Source organism: Hemicordylus capensis, chromosome 13 (assembly GCF_027244095.1).
Source record: "Hemicordylus capensis ecotype Gifberg chromosome 13, rHemCap1.1.pri, whole genome shotgun sequence".
Taxonomy (NCBI): domain Eukaryota; kingdom Metazoa; phylum Chordata; class Lepidosauria; order Squamata; family Cordylidae; genus Hemicordylus; species Hemicordylus capensis.
This window is the reverse complement of record NC_069669.1, coordinates 19,620,648-19,644,695: the sequence shown is the minus strand read 5'-3', so window position 1 is coordinate 19,644,695 and position 24,048 is coordinate 19,620,648. Positions and strand designations below refer to the sequence as shown.

Genomic DNA, 24,048 nt, shown 5'->3' with positions numbered 1-24,048 from the left:
AGAAACGGGGAGCCTTCTCCTGCTGCTCAGAACAGATTCTTGCTGTTTCTTACCTTCTCAAAAATGGCAGTAGAAATGAGACCTTTGCGAAGGAGATATGTATGGTGCTGGCTGTCCTGCTCACCCGAGGGCTGGGGGCACTCGCCACTGGCAAACTGGCAAGTGGTTTTCTAGATGCCTGGTTGGAGGGCCAGAGTTGTGCAGCCCTGATGTAGATCTTAGATTTCTTTCTGTTTCTCTTGCACTTTTTCTCATGAGTGGGGACCTGATCCACAATGGCAGTCCTCTTGTGGACCATCTTTGATGGATCAGGGCCAATGCATGACTCACTTGGATCCTATTAAGCTAAATGTATTTCTGTCTGATTATTGCAGAGATCAGTGATGAACTTGTTCAAATTATACTTCGCCTGTGATGCTGGCCAAATGAAGCATTGGTAACAGCCTCTTAAAAATCATAAGCAGCAGATTAAAGTGCAAATGCCTTTAGGGGAGAAATTCCATTTTAAAACTATGTGCAGTTCATGCCCTTTCTAGTTAATTTCACGTGTTATCTCTTTCTCCCCCTCTCTGCGTAATCCTCCTACAGTATTGCAGTATGCGTCCTCCATGTGAGAGCCTTAATCGGTGTTCAGACACAGCAAGGTTACGCTTCCTTCCTGCTGCTTTCCTCCTTATGTGGGGAAGAAATCATTAATGCGCTTTGTTGTTCGCAACAGATGCCTTTAAACTAAGTTTTAAGGAAGTTTGCACGTGTTTGTTTTACAATAAATGAGGGAACATCAAGAAAGACATTGCAAGAGAGAAAACAGGTGATAGCATGGCAAGGCTTTCAGTGTGTTATCATGACTTTATTTTAAAAGTTTTGAAAGCACAACAACTACTATAAAATTGTATCCATGTCAGAGGAGTGGAAATGGAAATTTGCAGAAATGACCTCCAAAGATTACTCCATGGAGAGAATGCAACAATTGGTTCATTGTTACCCTAATCCTGACCCTAACCCTGTGCTCTGTGCAAAAATGACTGCAATTTTATCCTAATAGTTTGGGCATAGGGAGAAATAAGGGGTGATAACTCCTAGTATTGTTGTATTTAAAGCTTTCTGTCACCTCTTTCCCACCACTAGCGGGGTAGATGTTGCAAAAAATCACCATGGCATCTGTCCCCTGAGATGGTCCCGATGGTCAAAAGTTGTGGGCCTAGATCATGGACTATTTTAGTGTGTCCGTTGCCCCTGGATCCACATTTATATAGGTCCGAATGTTTTTAAAGCCTTGATTGCCTATACATTTCACATTGTTTGACACTCACTGACTGCCTAGGAAGGAAGGAATGTTCTTAAGGTTCCACTTACTCACAGCTTCCATGAGAAAATTCTGTGCTGCTTCTAAAGATCTACAAGTACTTCTTCTAAAGCTGTGTGAAACCCAGCAGCCCTGTTAACAGGGAGAATGCAAGAATGTGATCTCTGCTGTGCAAGCTTATGCTACAGTGCGCAAGCAAATATGAATTGTCGCCATTCATGCTCTGCTGACTCTCTGTCTCTGACAGAGAAGATAAGGTCTTTTCTCCAGATATGTTGTAGAGATTTAAAATGTTAACCGTACTATATTTGACTCTTTAAATCTAGTTGAGGAGCTGGCGCTTCAGAGGAACACTCGGAAAGAAAACCGAGCCTGTAAATCCTGGGCGGGCATCTGGCTGATAGCCAGCTAAAAGGTTCTGTTAACGCTGAAAGTTGCACGCTTCGTTTCTGTGTGCCGAGAATTTTCTCGTGGAAGTTTGAGAGCCTGGTGCTGAAAGAAGGCCAGTGAGCAGTCATTGTGAGCTTTCTCAATACACGTCAAGAAAACCTTTTCATGCATATAATCGTGAGTGAGTGAAAGAGTAGAAAGGTCCAAAAGGCAATTTCTGAAGGGGAGAGCGAGCGAGCAAGGGAGCAGCTGGTACCCTCAAATTAAAAAAAAGAAGCTATGATGAGCTTGACTGGTCTTTTGCGTCTTACGATCCAGCTAGCTTTGATGTGCATTGCCTTTTCATAGTGCGTGAAAGCAGCAGAGTTGATCGGAGCCTTCGTCAGCCCTGCGGTCTCTCTGAAGTTGATTGTGTCAGACCTCGAGAAAGCCCCCATGCCTTCGTACCTCATGGTTCTAGCTGCAGTCATACGAGGTTCCCCAAGAAAGGTCTTGAAGCCTCACTTAACATACCTGGCCAACACACTCTCCCGGCCGGAAATATGTCAGCGATCTGAAGAGGTAAAGAGGTTGCAACATGAGCTAGAACTTCATGGCGGTCAGTCCTTTCCTGTCCTAGTATGTCTTGTCCCAGATGGAACAATATGAGATACACACACACTTGCACTTTCTGACAGCGCTTGTAACAATCGTGCTCTGGCAACTGCCTCCACTTGAGAATGTTTGCATAACCCAGGACTTCCCAACAGGAGGTACTAGTACCCCTCTGGGTACTTGAAGGGATCTCGGTGGTACTTGGAGCCCGCCTGCCTCCCCATGCTGCAGCCGTACTCTTTGTTCCTCATTGGAGGACTGCTGGCTTGAAGCTGATGTGTCCAGTGCAGAAGGGGAGGGAGGAGGGTGAAGACCCTCCTCCTCTGCTCCTGATTGGCTGGCTACGTGCTGAAGCTCAGCAGACCCCTCCCCTCAGCCTGACTGACAAGCTTCAGAAAATTAGCACTGAGTATTCCCATGGGAGGGACAAGGGCAATAATTAATTAATGTCCCATTAATTCCAGTGGGAATACTCATGAATAACTTAATCTGGCTGTGAGCCAGTGACTGGAGTAGCCTCTCTCCCTCACACTTAAATGTGTGTCTTTATGTAGTAATGCACACACATTTTAAAGAATGTATTTATGCACACACACATATACAAATTTAAATATTACAATTTGATACAGACTACTCCAGTGAGTGGCTCACATCCAGATCAAGTTACTCATGAGTACTCCCATTGAAATTAATGGGGCATGTTAGCCAGGGTGAGAGAACAGTGGCTTGGGTGATGGGCTGTGGGGAGAGGACTCCTCTCCATTCCTCCACCCACTTCTATTGACGTTACAAGCATATGTGTGTGTGCGCATACACACACACACACACACACACACAATTAAACCAACATTAAACCAACATGGTGGATTCAAGGAAGTACTTTATTCACTGCTTAGTTAAACTATGGAATTGGTTCCACCCAGATGTGGTGATGGCCACCAACCTAGATGGTTTTAAAACCTTCACTTTTTGTCTGTGCTTGGCAGGTCTTTTACATGGAGCAGCTGCTTTGCTCTGTGGAAGCTCTCATCGAAGTGTGTCAAGAAGACTGTGCAGAAATTAGCCTCCAGCTCACCAAGGTTTTGATAACAATCATGGCCATACCAAGTGCTGGACACCTTCATGAAAAGGTAACAGTCCAAGCTGCTAGGACAGTGTTCTGCTTTGCCTTGTGTTTCCTTAAATAGAATGTGATTAATTCTGGGGCTGACATCCAGAGCAATGAACCTCTGGCAGAGTGATCAAATTTACACTAGACCAATGTTAGCTTAGTTGTGCTTTAAAAAACAAATGGATTTAGGAACATAGGAAGCTGCCATATACTGAGTCAGACCATTGGTCCATCTAGCTCAGTATTGTCTACACTGACTGGCAGCAGCTTCTCTAAGGTTTCAGGCAGGAGTCTTCCCAGCCCTATCTTGGAGATGCTGCCAGGGATTGAATCTATGGCCTCATCCCTTAAGGGGGATATCTTACAGCACTCACATGTAGTCTCCCATGCAAACCAAGGTGGACTCTGCTTAGCAAGGGGCATAGTTCATACCTTGTACCACAAGTCCAGTTCTCCTCCCCAGCTGCATAACTGCACTGTAACACTATAGCTAAACCGACTGGCAGCCGCTTCCCCACGCAGAAAATCTTCCCTAGCCCTACCTGGGGATGCTGCCAGAAATTGAACTGGAGATTTTCTGCATGCAAGTAGATGCTCTTCCTCTGAGCTGTGGCCCTGCTTAGCAAAGGAGACGCTTCACGCTTGCTCCTGCAAGACTAGCGCTCCTTCCCATCGCCCTGTGAGGATTCCCCAAGGGACTGAGCTGCCGTATACCGAATCGGATCAATGGCTGGTCACTGGTCTCCCGACAGTGGCTCTGCAGAGGCCTCCCTCCCTCCTGCTGCTGCTGCTGCTGCTGCTGCCTGAGTGTGGAGATGCCAGCGATGGGATCTGAGCATTTTCTCCATGCACAACTTGTGCTCAATTGCTGAGCAATGCCTGCTCCAATAAGTTGCCAGAGGGAAAGCTGAAAACCCAGACCTGCTTAGTTATTGCCACTAATTATGTGCTGTACCATGTTTTCATGGCAGGATTTTGGAAGACTATCTGAGCTTCATTATAAAACCTTTATTTGGAGCCCCCCTTAAGGGAAAAGATTATCTATAGCGAAGTGGTCTCAAGGGGTGGATTTGTCTTAATCTCCTCGAGTGAGCATTGTTGAGAGAAAACCGAGAGGCTTCCCCAAAACTCACAGAAGGGGCCATCTTAACCAAGGAAATAACCCTCAGAGGCCGACTAGCCCCCCAGATTTCCTGCACAGACAACTTGATAACCCGCCCAGGGTTTACACATGCGTAAAGACCATAAATTAGTCAGTGGCAGATGACACGGAGGTTGTTGTTTTTTAACTGCTAAATGTGATCACTCCAAGTAGTGTTTTCCCCCCTTTTTCTCTCTGTGTTTAATTGAATGATGCAGCCATCCTTTTTCAGTAGCTGCCCTTTTCACCTCTGCTCACATCCTACGCTTTAAAACCTTTCAGTTGCTCTTTAAAATCAGAGGCCACAGCCAAAGATGCCCTTGATAAACATGAGCCTTTCTTTCTGACAGCCGTAAATCACCTTCTTCCCCAGTCAAATGCCAGATAAATCAGAAGAGCCATCTTCTTTGTAGCAGTTCTTTGGTGGCCCAAGGAATCTTTGTTTCCAGACATGCTCCTTAAGTGAGTGGCTATTTTACTTCCTGTTCTCTTGCTTCCAGGCATGATCAGCTGGGTTGGTATTTATGGCTTTTGTCACTGAGGAGCAAGTTCCAAAAAAGTGATACTTTTGAAGTTGGTTTCAGTGTCAGCAGTGTTGAAGTTTTAAAACTGTAACTCCAGTGCATGTTCATTTTGTGTTATTTACACATCAGGAACTACTGGAGGACGATGACCCATAGCATCAGAATTTCTAGCACAGAACTGAAGGCTTGTACAAAGACATGAGAGTCTCCACTTTTAGTTTGGGGATTTTAAAAAAAAAAATCCTAATACACAAAGTTGTGAAGAAAAGTAGGTTGATTAAACCAGCTCTAAATAGCTAAGTAGCATTAAAACAAAAACAGGTAGATTACCCATCCTGTGAAAGAAGAATGGCTTTATCCAGGTGACCAATGCTCTGGTCACCTTCTAGTCTTTATTCAAAATGCTGAGGACTAGGAACTTACTTTTAAAAGGAAAGGTGAAGTTTTGGAGAGCTGGTCTTGTGGTAGCGAGCATGAATTGACCCCTTTGCTAAATAGGGTTCACCTTGGTTTGTATTTGGATGGGTGACTACATGTTTGCTCTGTTTGCTGTAAGATATTCCCCTTAGAGGTTGAGGCCACAGCTCAGTGGGGGAGCATCTGTTTGGCATGCAGAAGGTCCCAGGTTCACTCCCTGACAGCATCTCCAGGTAGGGCCAGGAGAGACTCCTGCCTGAAACCTTGGAGAGCTGCTGCCAGTCAGTGTAGACCAGGGCTGCACAGCTTCAGCCCTCCTGCAGATGTGGAACTACAACTCCCATAATCCCAGACTATTGGGTACTGTGGCTGGGAATGATGGGAGTTGTAGTCCAAAAGCAGCTAGAAGGCCAAAGTTGTACAGCCCTGGTATAGACACAGCTGCGCTAGATGAACTGATGGTCTGACTCAGTAACAGGCAGTTTCCTATATCCTAGTCCTCATCATTTCTGAGAAAACCCTGAAAATATACGATCCACAGTTGGCTAACCAGGTGGCGCTTCCCAGATTCAGTTGCTTGGAGTCTTACATGGAGAAGTGGGGAGGCGTCCTTTGGCAGGCCTGATGGAGTGTAATGGAGAATGGAGTGTAAGGAAGAGGGCCCTCCGTCGGGCATGTCCGGAAGGGAGACGGGGAAGTGCCTGCCTAGGGAAGAGGCGGCGGCGATTCAGGGGCAAAACTGCAGAAGGCCAGAAGCTAAACTGTGACCCAGACTGGGGCGCCAAGGATACAAGGAGGTCACCTTGGGTATCCAGCAAAGAAACCGACCAACATTTGAATAGACAGCAGAGGAGGAAGCTAGATTCCCTGGTGGGATGCTGTGCCCTCAAGAGGGAGGCATCAGTCCCTGGGGGAAAGTGGCCATTTAAAGGGGCATTTGATGTGGTCTGAAAGATCTGGTAATCGAGTAAAACCACTCATCATGGAGTGAAGGTTTTGGTGCGCAAACGGCTCACTGCACAAAGAACGTTTTGGTTAACTCTAAGCCCGACTAAACCCTTCTTTCCACCACCCCACAGTTAGAGGAGGCAACCAAGACCTTGGCTCAGGTGCAGCGCCTGGATGGTGTTGCTGGCCTGTACAGGCAGCATATTGCTCAGCTGATGGGATGGGTGTCTTTGGCCCACGACCAGTGGACCTGCTACTCACCTGAACTCCTGCAGTTGGACGTCATCGCCACCCATTCAGGTAAGATAGAGGCAGCCTTGTTTCCTGTTCCTTTGTCCATCTTGGTGATTCAGCCTTCAGGTGTGTTTGAAAATATTCTTAAAGGTCACAGGTTCTCCCGCAGTTTTTTTTTTAAAAAAGGTGGGAAAAGGGCACAAAAAAGAAACGAGACTTTTAATATCAAAGGAATGTCCTGGCATGCAAATACTTTTCTGAAACATCGTAAATAATACAATAATCCTATATGCTTAACTTGTTATCCTATGAGTCATCTATACTCTGTGATTATAGATACAGAACTTTTATTCATCAAAGTTGCAATCCTACGCACGGTTAGTGGGGAGTCGCCGTAGGCTAGGAACATTGGAAGCTGCCATCTACTGAGTTAGACTGTTGGTCCATCTATCTCAGTATTGTCCACTCTGACTGGCAGCAGCTCTCCAGGGCTTCTGGCAGGAATCCTTCTTGGCTGTGCTCAGGCCTTCTGTGTGATAAGCAGGTGCTCTTATCACTGAGTTATGGGCTCCATCCCCAAAGCTTGGTGCAGATGTAATAATTCTGACCTCTTATCCCTAGTTAAGTGATCAGGAGCAAGCTGTGGCCTTGTGTTCTTCCTCCCCTCCCCTCTTTAATATTTACCATGGGGTAGATGGTGTATTCTGCACCAGTGACGGTGCTAATAATGACCATTAGCTTCACATCAGAGTTTGCAACCATATTTTGAAAGATTGGGAAGATAAGACCTGGGAATTACACACAAACGTCTGGCACACTGGATTGTGTCCAGAGTCGGTGTACATTTCCCATGCCTTATCTTTCCAAAAGACACACACAGAAAACCTGCACCGTTCCTGTTTTCCTCTTCGTAGTGTCCCATTTTGAGCAGGGAAGCGGGGTTAATTTATTGTATGGATTTTGCTTGTCTCTTGTGCTGAGTCTTTGGATGGTATATTAGCCAATACCAGGCAGGAAGAACCCAAGAGTGTCTACATTTCTTTTCCAGGCCCTGTGATAGGTGAAGCTCTCCATGATTTTATTCTCATTCTTAAAACATGCCTTCAGACTTCCAAAGATCCCCAGATGCGCCTGAAGCTGTTTTCTACTTTCTCGCAATTGCTTCAGAAACCAAAGGAGACCATCGACTCTCACGGGTAGGCACCATTTCATATGTATCATTCCAACACATGGCTGCTAGCATGCCACATGTGCTGTTTTGAGAGAAGATGCAGTCTGCTTCTCTCACCAGAATTCCAGATCTTTGATGTTGCTCATCAGTATGGCTTCATACCAAAAATGAGCCGCTTCCAAAGGACCTCTCAGCTGGAGAATGGGCAAGAAAATGGCAGATGCAGCTCCTTGTATATAAGTGTAAAGTGATGCACATGGGGGCAAATGCCTAGAAAACATTGATCTGGTGTCAGATGGCCTCAGCTGCAGGCCTACGGAGGGGCGAGGAGGCCATCTAGTCCACCCTGCCCGGATCTCCCAGCTGTGCTGTTGGCCCCTCTCTGGGGCCAGTGAAAAGTAGCAGCCCCGGAAGCAGAAGTACTAAAGAGCTGGCTTGACTTAAGAAAGCTGTCCCTTGCCTGATCTGGGAATCTTTCACTATACAGCAGGAAGACATTAAAACATTATTACAGGGTGAGATTTGATTTATTTCTGGCAGGGAGTGTGGTGACTCTGGGCCAATATGTGCTGGAGGTATGGCAAGGAAATGAGGGAACACCCCCGAGGGGTTTAAGTCTTTGAGGGGTGGGGCTGGCTGTGGGGCGGGGGGGGACATGGGGGAGGGCACCCTTTCAGCAGCCCCTCCGTGCGGAGCTGTGGACCCTGACTGACTCTTGGGGCCCTTGGCCTGGAGCCAGCTAGCAAGCCCCGGCAGCCGCCTGAACTGCTGGCAGGCAGCCCTCCGCCCCCGTCAGCAGCCCGAGACGTCCTCCTGCAGCCTCAGGTGCCTTTTTGGAGATTCTGAAATAACTGCAGTGGTTTCAGATCGTTGCAGCCACACATGCCAGAAGCAGGCACACAGATTTTTTTCCCCCAGGCATACATACACGCACAAAGCCAGAAATAAAATAAAATGACACACACTAAAGTTAGCCAGTTGAGCCTTTAAAAGGGAGGTCTGGCAAGGTCTGAACAAGGCAGGGGTTCTCAAGCTTGGGTCCCCAGATGTTGGACTACAGCTCCCATCACCCCCAACCAAAGACCACTGTGGCTGGGGGTGATGGGAATTGTAATCCAACATAATCTGGGGACCCAAACTTGAGGACCCCTGGAGCAGGAGCTATGTTAATTGAGTTATGAACTACGTAAGTTGGACGGAAGGATTAGCTGATTGCCTTTCTCAATAGAATTCTTAGGCCCTACTTGCTGCAAATCAGTTTTTCAAACCGGATCCTTTCAGCACATTTCATAAGGCCAGGTAAGCAACCCTTCCATGTCCTGTTACCGTCTTTTTCCTGACAGAGGCTGCATGTCCAGCAAAAGTCTATAGGACTACCCCTTCTGGAAGGGCATGAACTGGCCCATTTTATGTTGGTGCATTGTGGGTAAGCTATTCTTTAGGGGAGGGGAGTGTCTGAATCACACTCAGCGTGCTGACTGGGTGTGATCCTGCTCCCCACTAGGGAGTAAGCAGCAAAGGGTGCAATTTAAGAATCACACTTAGAGCATCAGCCAGACTGAGCAATTCCCTCATCTTGTAAACAGGTGTGCACTTTCTTCTAACCAGACAATAGGCCTCATTATCTGGCAACAGTTTGGGTGTGTGTTAATGGTTCAAACTGACAGGTTCCAATGTACCTTGTTAAACAGCTCTTGGGCAGGCATCTCATTTTGCAGAACTCTTGGCAGTGCTCTTCCCGTTTTGCCTCAATGATATTAAATATAACACACGTTTGAATGTTGTTCCTCTTCGCAGAGAGCATTCCATTGCAGGCGAGTAAGTGGCTCTGCTTAAAACCCGCCTTTGTGGTTTTGACACATTTTATTTAAGGGATTAAAAGAAGCTATTACCGAAAATGTGAAAGTCCCCAAGGGTCATTTAGCAGAGACCACCTTGGAGCTAAATGAAGGTGGGGAGAGTCACTGGAATGAAGAAACCACCATATGGCTCTTAATAATAGGAACATATTAATAGATGGAATGAAACAGTACAAGGGCTTAATAGGTACATCAGTAGTAGACACATGAATGACAGGCTTGTTGGAAATGTCTGTTCTTCCTGAACATAAGAAGCCAGCTTGTACTGAGTCAGGCCGCTGGTCCATCTAGTTCAGTGGTAGAGCATCTGGAGACATCTCAGGTAGGGCTGGGAGAGACGCCTGCCTGCAACCTTGAAGAGGTCGCTGCCAGTTGGTGTAGACCAGTGTTTCTCAACGTTTTTGGAGTCATGGACCAGTACATTATACATGTGCCGTTTCCTGGACCAGCAGTTAGTAAAGGGGTCACCCCCCTGACCCCCAACCCCACCCCCAGGCACCCCCCAAAAACAATTTCAGGCACTTCTCTGTAGCTGATTTCCAGGCAGCCCTCACTGCTGCATAATATTCATTTCAAGGAAGTGAAATGAACATTATCCAGAAGCAAGGGCTGCCTGGAAATGAGTTCTGGGTAGCTTCTGGTGGCCCCTGCCAGCCCAAAATTGTTTTTTTTGGGGGGTGTGTGTGATTTTTATTAGTGATGCCTCATGGACCGGTACCCAATGCCTCGCGGACCGGCACCGGTCCACGGACTGGTGGTTGAGAAACACTGGTGTAGACGATGCTGAGCTAGATGGACCAAGGGTCTGACTCGGTAGAAGGCAGCTTCCTCTGTCCCTAGCTCAGTATTGTTTGCACTGACTGGTCTTTTCCAGCCAAAGATATCAGGAATTGAACTTATATAATGAAATTCTCTCTGGCTGTCTAACTAGCCCAACAGGCTATTTTTTGGAAATCTGTCTTTTCCATTGTCTTAAGTGTTTGAGATCAGAGGGGTGTTTTCCCCCCTGAGATTGCATCAGGCATTGTGAACATAAAACATTGTATTGCATTTGGCGGGGGGGGGGTAATCTGTAGAGTAGTCTAGTGTCAGAAGTCTTGACAGGATTGTTGGTATTGACAGAGGAGAAGAAGAAAATCAACTTCTGTGTCTGCCTATTGATTATTGGTATTGCTCACTGTCAGGCGCCACCTTTGTGGTCTCAATGTTTTGAATCTTCTCCATATGTACAAACAGCAGTGCTACAGAAATGCTTTGGTCCTTATTCATACTGCTTCTGCTGATACTATAGAAGCACATCTGAACATCTAGAAATAAAAATGCCTTAATCCTGTCCCACGACATGGGACATGGAGGAAAGTTGACACCAACGCTTAAGAGAGCGAAATATTCCATTGCTGGTTCATTTTATGAAAAGATCAGCAAGGCGCTCCTCCTCAGTAACAGCCCTGTTTTCTCATTTTATACATAACCAATGAAACCTCTTCATATCGGTGTGAAATGGACTCGATCCTACGACATCAGAGTCAGGGGCCCTGGCAGGGCACGTTATTGGCAGAGCCTGAAATGGAGAAGACTCCTGCCTCTTGTTTATGCAAAGTTCACTTATTTCCCCCGCAAAGGAACATCAAGTAATGAAATATTGTTAACATACTCTGTCATCAGATTTGGTTAATATGTATAATCTCTCCCCCCCGCCTGCCCCATTCTTCCTGTTCTGGCTATCTTGTGTTCAAGGCTGGAAATGCGTCTTTTTCATCCTCCCCATCATTCCTTCACTCTCTTTCGCACAAAGCTTCTATTTTGCTGTTCTTGTGCTTGGCTCCAGGCAGTTTTGTAACTACCTTGAGATGGTGATAAAAGACATCCTGGCTCCTAATCTGCAGTGGCAAGCGGGAAGAACAGCAGCTGCCATCCGCACGACGGCTGTGGCCTGCCTCTGGGCTCTCATTTGCAGCGAACTGCTTTCCCCAGAAGAGGTACGCCTCCCCCTCCCCCTCCGCCAGCCATCCTACTGAAAGCCCCCAGGACGGAAGATTGTCCTCCAGAAATGCAAGGCTTGCAGGGTTTCTCCCGCACTCCCACACCACCTGCCTTTCGAAAGATGAAGCTAGCTATTGCAAAAATGCAGCCTGGGAAGAATATTTGATTATTTGCTTGTGCCATTGCTATCCCACTGTTCCTCCCAAGAGCCCAGAGAGGGTGTACATGGCTATGTGTATCCTCACTACAACCCTGTGAGGTAAGTTAGGCTGAGGGATAAGTGATTGGCCCAGAGTCACCCAGCGAGTTTCATGGCTGAATGGGGATTTGAAGTCCAATCCTCTAACCACTACCCCACATTGGCTGAAAACGGTTCAGTCTGAAAATTAAACGGTTATTAAATAGAAAGTAGCCAGCCAATTTGGTGGGGTGGAAATGAAATCCAAATATACAGGACAAAAAAATTAAATTAATAGGAGATGAAAGCCGTAATGTAGGAGTTGACAAATCCTAGGTGCCAAGGAGCCATGGTGCCTAGAAATTAACCTGCTAGGATTTGATGGATTGTATGAATGTTTTTGTATGTTGTGTATTTTTACCAGTTTATTTTATTTATTTATGTAGTGCATTTATATACCACCCCATACAAAAAAGCCCCTGGGCGGTTCATACATACATTTTGCTTGTTATAGTCTAATTACTAATGCAAATAAAACCTATCTATCTCAAAATGTAATAGTGGCCCTAGTTTAGGCTATTCAGAGGCAGACTTATTCAATAAAAACCTTTCCTTGTCCCAGGCAGCCCTGTTTCTGTTCTAAGCATGTTATTTTATTTATTTATTATTTATTTAAAATATTTATACCCCGCCCCTCCAGAGCACTACTGCTTGGGGCAGCTCACAGCAATAAAATAGATACAAGACACAATAAAAGTAATATAATTAACAAACAAGTTAAAAGTCAAATTAAAACCACACACATTATTAGGTTCAAATTAAAAGTTATTTTAAAAGCTAAAATCTGAAGATTAGAAAAAGCTAAAGAACCTACCAGATAGAACCAAAAATGGAGCATTAAAAAGCCTCCTTTAAAAGGCATGTCTTTAGTTGCTTTTTAAAAACACTGAGGGAGGGAGCATGGCGAAGCTTTTCAGGCGCATGGCGAAGCTTTTCCAAAGCCAAGAGGCCACAACTGAATAGGCACTGTCTCTAGTCCCTGCCAACCGGATCCCTGTTAGTGGCGGGGCCATGAGCAGGGCCTGAGATGATGAGCGGAGGGCCCTGGCAGGATTCTAAGGGTGAACGCGGTCCGACGGGTACCCCAGCCCCAAGCTGTGTAGAGCTTTAAAGCTCAAGACCAGCACCTTGAATCTAGCCCAGAAGTAGACCGCTAACCAATGAAGCTGCCGCAGGATGGGTGTGATACTCGTGAAACAACTTGCACCCACGAGCATCTTTGCGGCAGCATTCTGGACCAGCTGAAGCTTCGGAACAGTCTTCAAGAGCAGCTCCACGTAGAGCACATTGCAGTAGTCAATGTTACCAATGCATGAGTGACTGAGGTCAGGCCCGACTTCTCCAAGTAGGGTCGCAGCTGGCGTACCAGCTGTAGTTGGTAAAAGGCACTTCTGCACACCTTTTACTTTTGGAGGGCATCGAGAGAAGCCAATCTCTGCTCCCCCTCCCCAGTGTCCGTCACTGAGTCTGGTGATTTTGTCAAGTGCCCTTTGTCTGGCTCCTGAATTTTTAGGCTTGGCTCCTAGATCCAAAGGAAATCTGTCAAGGTCTGCAGTAATGTATCCCCTACAGCCTTATATTGTCTTGGGCATGCAAATATTCTTGCATATCAAGAGAAAGATGAGTGTGAACTGTAGCCAAATGAAGGCTACATGTTCAGGGGCATGAGCCCTGGCCTAAAGTGGGCCCAGCAGCAGCAGCAAGGCTATTGCCATTGATCTCTTTTGTTTTGTTTAGGCTCCAGTTGTCCCCCCCCCCCAGTGAAAGAAAAAGGGGGGGGAGGAGCAGGTAGGAGATTGAGTAGGGGAGCAATGGGGGTTCAGGGGTGTGAAGGGAGACCAGTAGCACAGTAAAAATGGTTAAGCCATGGGGTGGGTCTGAAATGCCGCCTGAGTGCATAAATTTGACCATGAGTGCCATCTTTTGGAATATTAGAGAAGTGCTTCCTTTCAACAATTTCCAAAGCACACAAATCTCATAGGTAGCTTTTGGGGGGGAAATGAAAGGAAAACAAAAGGTATGATTCTGCTTTAGGTTTGGGTTTTTTTTAAAAAATGGGGGGGGGAAACCCTGGCCAAAAAAAAAAAAAACCACCCATTTACCAAGGGCCAGTTTCTGTGTCTAACTATGAATTGTGTCCTTAGTTTAAAAAACATGCATAATCCCCTGGAATATTGGTTGCCTCGCCTTACAGAGCTATAGCACAACCCATGAAGCTTGAAGCTGCAGCTAGTCAGAAAACTCGTATCCCCTGAAGAAGAAGAATTGGGCGGGGGGGCGGGCGCAAGGCAGAGGAGGTTCAGAGAGCTGCTTCTTGAGGTCACCAAAACTCTTGCTCATGCCCTGCAGTATTTTTGTTCTGAGTCTGAATCTCTCCTAGGCCCATGCAGGCTTTTCTACACTTGGTCTATCATTTTAACAGGCCTTTAAAAAAATGTCTATATTCAGAAACCGAGCAAAAATTAAGAAGGAGCTGTGCACTGCATGCTCCCTCCCTATCGCTGTCTTCTGCCTGCAGAGAATCCCACCGCCTTCCCTAGGGAAGAGGCTGGACTCGTCTCCCCTTCCATCATCCTAAACAGTGCTCTCTGTAACAGGGATTCCCAGGCAGTGTTCTAACTTTTTTCCATCTGTTTGCGGAATGAGTTTTGACCTGGGCGGCAGTATCAAGACAGTATGTGCGCACCTGCATTCAGAGTGGGGCCTTCCTGATTCAACCTGAGTGGGATCTAAAATTAACAGAGCGGACATCAAAAAGTGTGTGTGTGTGCCTTAGAGGGAACACTGTTCCCAGGTGTTGACTACAACTCCCATAATCCCCAGACAAAGGCCATTGCAGCTAGGGATGCTGGGAGTTGTAGTCAACAGCATCTGGGAATCCCTGTTACAAGGAATGCTGATTGGGAACAGCAGTTAGCAGGAAGAGGAAATGTGCTCTGAGGAGGGGCTGAGGACAGGGTGAGGTGATCTTGTTAATGAAACCTGATCTTCCCTTAAGACCCGGGTTCTCGGCCTTGAGTCCGCGGATATTGCTGGACTACAATTCTCCCTGAGATAATGGGAGTTGTAGCCCAGTATTTGGATGAGGGCCCATGTTGGAGAACCTCCGCTTTAAGAGACTCCTCCAGATGCATCTGCACCAGTCTGGCAGGGTCTCACTGACTCGTGGTTATAATCGACCCAAAGACGGAAAACCAGCTGATTGTGAGCTACTAAGGTCTTTCCACGGTTCTTCATTCAAGGGGCGATTCCTTTTGTTGACTGCAGATGCTGAATGTTAAAGAGGTACTGATGCCGAAAATAATTGCCATGCTGGATGAAGATTCCAAAATGACGCGCTTAATGTCTTGTCGAATAATCTGCAAATCTTTAGACAGCTGTGGGAAACAGTTTCACTCTGATGAGCTCAGCAGAATGTATCCCGGTACGGTTCGTGGCAGCCAAGTCTTTTGGACAGTTTGCAGCTCTCAGGTTGACAACAGTGCCCTCTGCTAAATGGGCAGAGTAGCCTACCACCCCTGTCCGTCCCCAGCACAGCACCCCTCCAGTGGCTGTTGCTCATGTCTCCTTCCTCTGGGTTGCGGCTGTTGTTTAATTGTGAACTCTCTGGGGACAAAGAACCATTTTCTCATATTTTGTATGTAAACTGCTTTGAGAACTTTTGTTGGAAGTATAAATATGCAGGCATCTCCTCCATGCTTTGGGGGTTTTCTTCTTCACGTCTGCTGGACTTTGGAGCAGGCCACAACCGGGTGCAGGAGAAACAGGCTGGCAAGCAGGCCTGCCTCCATCTTGGCTACTATCTCAACTGCTTTGGCCAAAAAAAAAAACCCCTTCCCTGTAAGAGCCGTTTCCCACTGTGCTGACCTCCACACAGTACTGCACTTTTCTCAGTGCCGGGGGGCTCTTTTGGAGAGACTAAAGCTCTTTGGCTGAAGCTTCACACAGGCCCCATAAACAATTAGTCGGGGGGCTACACTTAGAGATAATGGGCGCCTTACAATGAAGAACACTGGTCTTTGTCACAGGCAGGCCCTTGGGTCTCTCTGGAACATAGGAAGCTCAGCTGCTTTATGCCAAGGCAGACTCTTGGTCCATCTAGCTCAGTATTATCTACACAGGGGTTTCCAACCTTTTAAAACAAGTGTGCCCCCTGTCACAAATCTTCAGCTCAGGTACCCCATAGAGCAGGGGTGGGGAACCTTGGCCCTCCAGCTGTTTTTGAACTACAACTCCCACCATCCCCAGCCACAATTGTGGCTGAGGATGATGGGAGTTGTAGTTCAACAACAGCTGAAGGGCCAAGGTTCCCCACCCCTGCCATAGAGTGAGAGTGTGTGTGTACGCATGCACAATTAGCGTTATGAGATAGGCTATTCCAGTCACTGGCTTACATTCAGAATAAGTTACTTGTACCTATTGAAATTAATGGGGCAAGTTTTAAATAAGGTGTTTTATAGTAGAAGATTTGTTTGAGTTTTGGTAAGCCCCTACAAGTGCCTTATCAGCTGGAACATAGGAAGCTGCCTTCTACCGAGTCAGACCCTTGGTCCATCTAGCTCAGTATGGTCTACCCAGACTGGCAGCAGCTTCTCCAAGGTTGCAGGCAGGAATCTCTCTCAGCCCTATCTTGGAGATGCTGCCAGGGAGGGAACTTGGAACCGAGATGCTCTCTCCCATTCTTATGCAACCAGTGCATATGATATATGCCCATAGCATGTGATATACCCATAGCTGGTGAGCATGATATTCATTTCATAACATTATACATTTATTTGTAACATACCTTGCCTGGATTCATGTATATGACAAAGAGTTTCCATATGGTGACTTGCTGTGCTATTGTGTTTTTTCAGAACTCTTAAAACGTTTGGATGACGCATCGCACGATGTCCGACTAGCAGCTGCTAGTGCCTTTATCAGCTGGTTCCAATGTATAGACAGTGATGAAAAGAAAGCTCTGTTGAAAACCAACATTGAGGTTCTCTATCAGGAACTGTTAATTCATCTCGATGACCCTGACCAAAACATCCAGTCTGCTGTTTTAGGTCAGCCTTTGGATGAACTGTTGCTTTAGGAACTTAGGAAGCTGCTTTATACTGAGTCACACCAGCACTCCTTCTAGCTCAGGATTGTCCACACTGACTGGCAGTGACTCTCCAAAGTTCCAGGCAGGGGTTTCTCCCAGGCCTACCTGGAGATGCTGCCAGGGAGCGAACCTGGGACCTCCTGCATGCAGATGCTCTTCCACTGAGCTACAGCTTCATCCTCAACCTTCCATGAAGGTGGATTAAGTTCTGTTCTCTGTGGCAGAAACCATGCCAATGCAGCACACCAAAAGGGGCTCAGCAAAGTGGTGGCAGGGCAGAGGTGGGTGGGTGCGGGGGCACAAGTATTGAAGTACTTGTTGAAAACCACCTTACTCCACATGCAAACTGGATATTAGGTTGTTTTCAGGAAAACTACTTATTTTCTATACTGGGGAAGGGTCTGTGTTTTGGCAAATAGTGGAAAGCAAAAGATAAGCCTTGTTAATAATTGTATATGTTTTGCAGATATTTTGAAAGAAGGAGGGATTCTTTATCCAGACTTCTTGGCAAAAGAAATTGAGGCAGTCGTGCACAAACACCGGACTCCAATCTTCTGTGACCAGCTGATGCTGCACATTGAGTCAACGGGCTGGAGATATTCTGAATCCTAACTGGTTGTGGTGCCCTTAGTGGCAATGCGCGAACTCTGTCTTTATGTTAGGAATGGAGCATTTCCATTTCTGTCATAGCATGCTGACACATCAATAAATTGATAATTTGAGCTGAGAAGTCAACATGTATCTAAAAGATATGTATTTTTAAACTTTGATAGGCAACAGTTTTTAACTTTTTACAGAAAACGTTTGACTGACAAATGTGTGAATAGGAATACTCTTGGTTAATTTGTTCTACAATATTTATTGCTGCAAGTCCTGCACACTGTGAAACTTGGACCCCAAAACTGCATTGCAAGAGATCACCCAGATAGGCGTGGAATATCTATCTGTCACAGAATTAGGGATATCCCTTTTTAGGGACACTTGTTGATAATTCAAAAGACATACCAAGCAAAATTCAAACTTCTCCTGTGGCTTTGGTATTTCTTTGAAAGTATTGCTGATGACAGTGTTCTTGGACAGAAAGCACTTCAGACCCTGAGCCTAGTATCCAGAATTCCCAGCATGTGGACATGGTTGTTAGCCAACTACTTCACAATAGGAAGAAACCAACAAGAACTGCCAGTCTCTGTAGCCCTTTAGAGTTACAATAAGGAATAATCTACTCTCCTGAGCAAATATTGTCATACTGCATTAGATTGTGATGGCCTGAAAGTGCTATTGATATATGCAATGTTATTTGGGAAGTTTTTATCCAGTGATGGGGATTCAAGAAGGAATTTATTACAGATGAGGAAGAATTAGTATTTCTTTCTTATTGATGACTGGCTTGCTGCAAATCTTTGTTTTTCACAACTTGGTGCCTTGTAAAATTAACCATTTCCCCCCTTAGTTGTACTCTAGCTGTTTGCACTCTTATTTTTGGTAACAATGTTCAGTTTTGATATGCTTGTTTTCCATTTGGTTTATCAATATATACCTATTTTTATTGAAAGGTGTGAGTGTCTCTGTAAAACTATAAAAACAGAGGGAAGTTTAAGATTAAGTGTTAAAATGTGTGCTCTGTGTTCATCAGATTCACGGAGTTTAGACCAGGCAACTGGAAGCTACATTAATGCTGAGACTGCTGGGGGTGCAGAGAATTCTCAGAAAGGTGGCCTTTACTATATAAGAGAAGTTTTTAAAAGAAGCAAATGCACTGGTAAAAATTTGCGTTTTCCAAGTTAAGACCATGGTTATTCAGTCTATAGATCCAGAACTTCTGTCTTGCCTCTAATGTAAAGTCTCAACAGAAAGCTTTAGGTAGAAATCTTGCTGCAGATCCAAGGTAGAGGAAGTTATCATCAAAGAACTGGAAATAATTATTGAGAAAATAAACAATATACAGGCATTGTCATTAATAATAATCCCTATAACAATTGATTTGAACTCAGTCATGGGAAACAAGCAGAAAATAATAAATAGAATAAAATATTTTGGACCACAATAAAGCTGTGTTGGTCTACTAGGAAATAAAAATCCATAATCCAAAGTAGGGACCAACGTATTGGATCTAATTTAAGTAAAACCAGTGCTGTGGGGATGCTGCGTACCTCCTTGCAGCCCTGTTTAGCACTGTGCCGGAAGAGGCCAGGGCGCTTGCATGCCCTGCCAACTCAGACTGAAGCCACTCTTGAATAACTTTCCCCCAATATTTTTCACAATATCAAACCAAGGGTGGCCCTGGGGGGTGGTCAGCAAGCACCCCCAGCTCCCCGCTTTTTTGTTTCATAAATCTAACATGGGATTCTCCTCTGTGACCCCAAGTTGATGTTTCCTGGTACTGCCAACTGTTCTCTCCAGAATAGCATTCAGTATCTCCAGGTGACTCTTGACAGCAACTGCAGGGATTGTAATGGTGTGATATTGTGAAAAATACTTGTGGGGGCTGAAACCTCAATTTTCAAGTCAGAGTTGGCAAGCTTAGGGTCTCCAGCGGTTGTTGATCTACATCTCCCATAATCCCCATTGTGGCTGGAGACTATGGGAGTTGTAGTTTAACAGCTGGAGAGCCTCAGGTGGGTTCTCTGGCAAATTCCAGATGGATAGCCTAGGTGGCCCTTGTCAGCCCTCTCGTGGAGATGCTGCTGCCAGGGAGGGAACCTGGGACCTAGATGCTCTTCCCAAAGCGGCTCCATCCCCGGAAGTGAAGGTCTCACCGTGCTCACACATGTTGTCTCCCATTCCAATGCAAACCAGGGCGGACTCTGCTTAGCAAAGGGGACAATGCACGCTTGCTGCCACAAGACTAGCTCCCCTCCCATTGATCGGGGGGGAACTATGAAGACAGCGGGGGAGATGGAAAGAAAATCCAGGAACCCGGCCGAGTTTGCAGCCCTGAACCGCCTTGCAATGGACGCGGCTTGAGCCCTGGACCCGCTTCCAGCCCAGGGCTGGCGTCCTCCCCGGCTGCAGTGGCAGCAGCAAGTGTGGGCGGGGGGAGCCTGGCTGGGCAAGGGTGGCTCCCTGTGTGTCCCCCCCCGCCCGTGCCTGCCAAGGTGTCCCTCCCTCTTCCCCCACCAGCACCATCCTCCTCCTTCACCCGAATGGGAAAAGGTGGGCAGGCGTGGCTGGCGCCGCCACCGCGGCCTCCTGAGCACGTGCAGAGCGCCGCCCGCCCAACCCCCTCCTCCCGCGCGCACCACATCTGGGAGGGGGCGGGGCTTCCCTCCAGCCCGGCAGCGGCGCGGGGGGGGTGAGCAGCCGACACTCCCCCCCCCCCCGCCGCCACCACCAACGGCCCCCTCCGAAGCCGGGCTGCCCAGCCGGCCCGTGAGAAGCGAGGAGGAGGAGGAGGAAGGAGGCGCCAGCTCGCCCGTTGCCGCCTCGCCCGGAGGTGGCCCGCCCAGCTCCCCCCCAAGGCAGGCAGGAGCCGCCAGCAGCGCCTGAGCCCGCCGCCAGGTAACCCCACACGGCTGCTGCCCCCCCCCCCCGCCTGGCTTCTCCCGCGCTTGCTTGCTTCCTTCCTTCCTTCCCCCCCATACGGGGGGCGGAGCGGGGGGAGAGAGGGAACTGCGCCCCCCTCCTCAGGGCGGCCCCTCTCCTCCCTTGCTCTCCTCCCCACACACCCTGTGGGGCAGTAGAACCCCCTCCCCGCCTCCCCCTCAGGCAGGCTGCGGGGGAGAGGGAGACCTTTCTGCCCGCCCCCGCCCCGCGAGGAAGGAATCCCTCCCTCCCCCCCCCCCCACACACACACACTGCACCCCCCATCCTCCCCTGACAGAATGTGTGGGGGGGTGGCTTTGCATCCCCACTCTGAGTGGGGGACGGGATGCAAAGCCCCCTCCCCTGATATAATAGGAGTGGGGGGTGGCTTCGCATTCCTACACACACACAGTGTGGGGAAGAAGGGGGAGGCATGCAGAGCCCCACAGCAGGGGAGACCCCCACACACACACGTTGCTGCCCCGTTTCCCTCTGGGTTTGAATTGGCCGCTCTCTGCTGCTGCTCCTCCCTTCCTTCTCCGACGGCAGGAGGCTTCTCCTCCCTCGCCTTGGGGCTCCTCCTTCCGCCTGCTACTAGTAGGTCGGTTTCCCTCTGCCTTGGGGACTCTCTGCAACATGCTCTCAGTTTGGGCCCGGCTGTGTGTTGGGCTTTTCCAAGAATCCTGCTGTGCTTGGATGCTACCATTCTCTGCTTATTTGGTTGCTCCTGCTCTGCGTCTTGGGCTCAGAGCAACTTGCACCATCATTCATCACGACTAGCCCCCACCCCCTAACAATGCGGAGAGGCACCTTCCAAAGTAGTGCTTCTCTTGCTTTTAATAGGAGGAGAGCAACTGGCCCTTTCCAGCCCCAACCCATATCTATTTCTCCATGTCAGAGTCATGGGGTGGGGAGGCATCACCTCCCTGAATGCCTGCCTGGAGGCAGTGATGGGCTGGATGAGGGATAACAAACTGAGACAGAGGTGCTTACAGTATGGAGTCAGAATTCGGGAGATGATTTTGATCTGACAGTTCTGGATGGGTTTACACTCCTTCAGCAGGAACAGGTACTTCTGAATGTGCTTCTGGATCCAAACCTCTCTCTGGTGTCTTATGCTGAGGCAGTGGCCAGAGGTGCTTTCTATCAACTTTGGCTGATACGCCAACTGCGTGCATTTTTTGAGATAAATGACCTCAAAACTGTAGTACATAAGCTGGTAATCTCCAGACTTGACTACTGCAATGCCCTCTATGTGGGGCTGCCTTTATACGTAGTCTGGAAACTGCAATTTAGTAGGATGTAGAATGCGGCAGCCAGGTTGGTCTCCGGGTCATCTCGAAGAGACCATATTATTCCTGTATTAAAAGAATGACACTGGCTACTACCAGTATGTTTCCAGGCAAAATACAAAGTGTTGTTTATAACCTATAAAGCCCTAAGCAGAGAATGCCTTCTTCACTATGAGCCTAGCCCCATTGCTCTTTGAGATCATCCAGAGAGGTCCATCTACAGTTGCCACCAGCTCACCTGGTAGCCACTCAGGGACGGGCCTTCTCCGTTGCTGCCCTGAGGCTTTGGAATGCGCTCCCTGCTGAAATAAGAGCCTCCTCATCTCTGACACCTTCTAAGAAAGTATTTAAAGACACATTTGTTCACCCAAGCTTTTTAACTAGACTTGTGGTTTTAAATTGTTTTAATGTTTTAATTTGATTTATGTTGCAAACCACCAAGAGATGCAAGTTTGGGGCAGTATACAAATTAATGAAATAAATAAGAAAATAAAATAGAAGCTATCAAAATACACCCAGATCCAAAGCAGCAATGTAGAGAGAGCAAATAAAACTCACTCGTACCTTGCCAAAACTGCCAGATCTCCAAAAAGTGCTAGAAGAAGACTGAAAGCCCAACAGGCCTCCTGGTGGGAGTTTCCATATCCTACAACTCACCACAGAGAAGGTCCTCTTCAAAATCGTAAATAAAAAGACCAAAGGACCTGAGTCCTAGGTGGGAGCTGCCTTATGTTATTGGTCTATTACCCAAATTTGAGGTTCTGGCCCACTTTAAAGAGGATGCTTGTGTGAAAGGATCCTCAACCTTTTCCAATGTGCTCCCCGGAACTAGAGTGCTTGATAGATCTCTTAATGCTCTTGTGAGGATGTCTGTGTCTCTGTTTGATTCAAGGTGATGGTCTGTGGAGCCTCATGTGGTCTGGGCCCAAAGTACCATAGAGTCTGCCTCTACTCTACTATGACCTTTGACGATCAGGGAACAGTCTTGCATGCTATCTATGTGCCAAACTAAGTCCAGAAGGGTACCTGAGATGCGTTTTCAGCTGCCCCTCAATGTTAGAATTCTCGTCCCTTCTAGGTTCCGCCAAGTCTGAACCTGTGCTGTAAGATGCTAATTCAAACTGGGTTGTGATGACTGTGGACAGAACCTGTTACCTGCCTTAAGTGTTTGGGCTGGCTAGGTCCAAGAAATAAACATGAAGGCTGACCCCTTCTAACTGAGCAAAGAGACACCTTTTAAAGTGCTGATTCTCTTACTGTATATTTAGCAGGGGGAGACCAACTGGCCCTATCCACCCTCAGCACAGTACCTCCAGTGGCTGTTGTTGGTGTCTGCCTTATGTTTCTTTTTCGATTGTGAGCCCTTTGGGGACGGGACCAGTTTACTTATGTATTTTTCTTTGTAAACCGCTTTGTGAACTTGGTTGAAGAGCGGTATATAAATATTCATAGTCGTAGGAGTCCTCCCACTTCTGTTAGGAAGTGTCCCATGTCACCAACTCCTGATAGAACTGGTTCCAAGTTATTGCTGTTAAGAACCATGTGAGAAGCAAGGAATACGAGAGGCTGTGATTCAGCAGGATCGTGAAGCGGTTCGGGATCAGAGGCTCATTTCTTATGGTGGTAGCTTCGAGTAAAAATAGTGGGAAAGCACTGCCGGTAGCCATATTGTGTGAGTTTTGCTCTCTTTGAGGCCTAGCAATCAGTACCGAAGCTTCAGGAAACCTGTGAGTGTTCTGTGTGCAGACACACCCCCTCACAAGGGAATGTGGCACGGTTGGTCCTCAAAGGATAATCCAGGCTCACAGGGCTTTAAGGGAGTGCTGATTTGAATGGCAGCAGCTGGTGCCTCCTGTCTCCCCCACAGATAAATAAATGCCCTGTCCACAAAAGAGCAACAAACGGTCCTCTGTGCCTTCACTGTATGTGGTTTCTTGCTCTGGAGTGCTCTTTGGACAGCAGGCAGCTGGCAAACAAGCAGTGGTACGCGTCATCTGGGCTGAGGCTTTTCAAATGGAAAGGTGCCCGCTGGTAACTTGGGGTGCAGCTGCGTTGGGCTGGCATCTTGCTGCTGATCTACTTTTACCAGCAGAGGAGAATTTGATGGCAGGTGGCATAAATGCCAGCAGACATATGGCGCTGTCTCCAATTAGTAGCACTTTTACTGCTCTCATTGCTGGAATTAGGATGTTGCAGTAATGGATTAAATTGGTTAAATTAAAAAAAATT

General features: G+C 47.3%; 2 protein-coding genes across 4 annotated transcripts in view; both read left to right on the top strand.

Moving 5' to 3' along the window:
- The window catches only part of DNAAF5 (dynein axonemal assembly factor 5), a 33,306-nt gene extending 14,749 nt beyond the window's left edge, over positions 1-18,557 (top strand). Inside the window, exons 6-13 of one of the 2 annotated variants that reach the window (XM_053277080.1) lie at positions 2,045-2,257; positions 3,277-3,420; positions 6,563-6,731; positions 7,714-7,861; positions 11,524-11,674; positions 15,184-15,340; positions 16,773-16,964; positions 17,472-18,557. In XM_053277080.1, the coding sequence (XP_053133055.1) occupies positions 2,045-2,257; positions 3,277-3,420; positions 6,563-6,731; positions 7,714-7,861; positions 11,524-11,674; positions 15,184-15,340; positions 16,773-16,964; positions 17,472-17,617 (1,320 nt within the window). In that variant the 3' untranslated portion in view covers positions 17,618-18,557. Of the gene's footprint in view, positions 1-2,044; positions 2,258-3,276; positions 3,421-6,562; positions 6,732-7,713; positions 7,862-11,523; positions 11,675-15,183; positions 15,341-16,772; positions 16,965-17,471 lie in introns of those variants that run through there. The other variant, XM_053277082.1, reaches the window with a different exon arrangement.
- A 1,747-nt stretch (positions 18,558-20,304) lies between these two features.
- SUN1 (Sad1 and UNC84 domain containing 1) overlaps positions 20,305-24,048 on the top strand; it is a 63,241-nt gene continuing 59,497 nt past the window's right edge. The window contains exon 1 of one of the 2 annotated variants that reach the window (XM_053276224.1): positions 20,305-20,503. Coding sequence is in view for 1 of the 2 variants with exons in the window: in XM_053276218.1 (XP_053132193.1) it covers positions 23,744-23,802 (59 nt within the window). In the remaining variant the exon portion in view is untranslated. Of the gene's footprint in view, positions 20,504-23,733; positions 23,803-24,048 lie in introns of those variants that run through there. The other variant, XM_053276218.1, reaches the window with a different exon arrangement.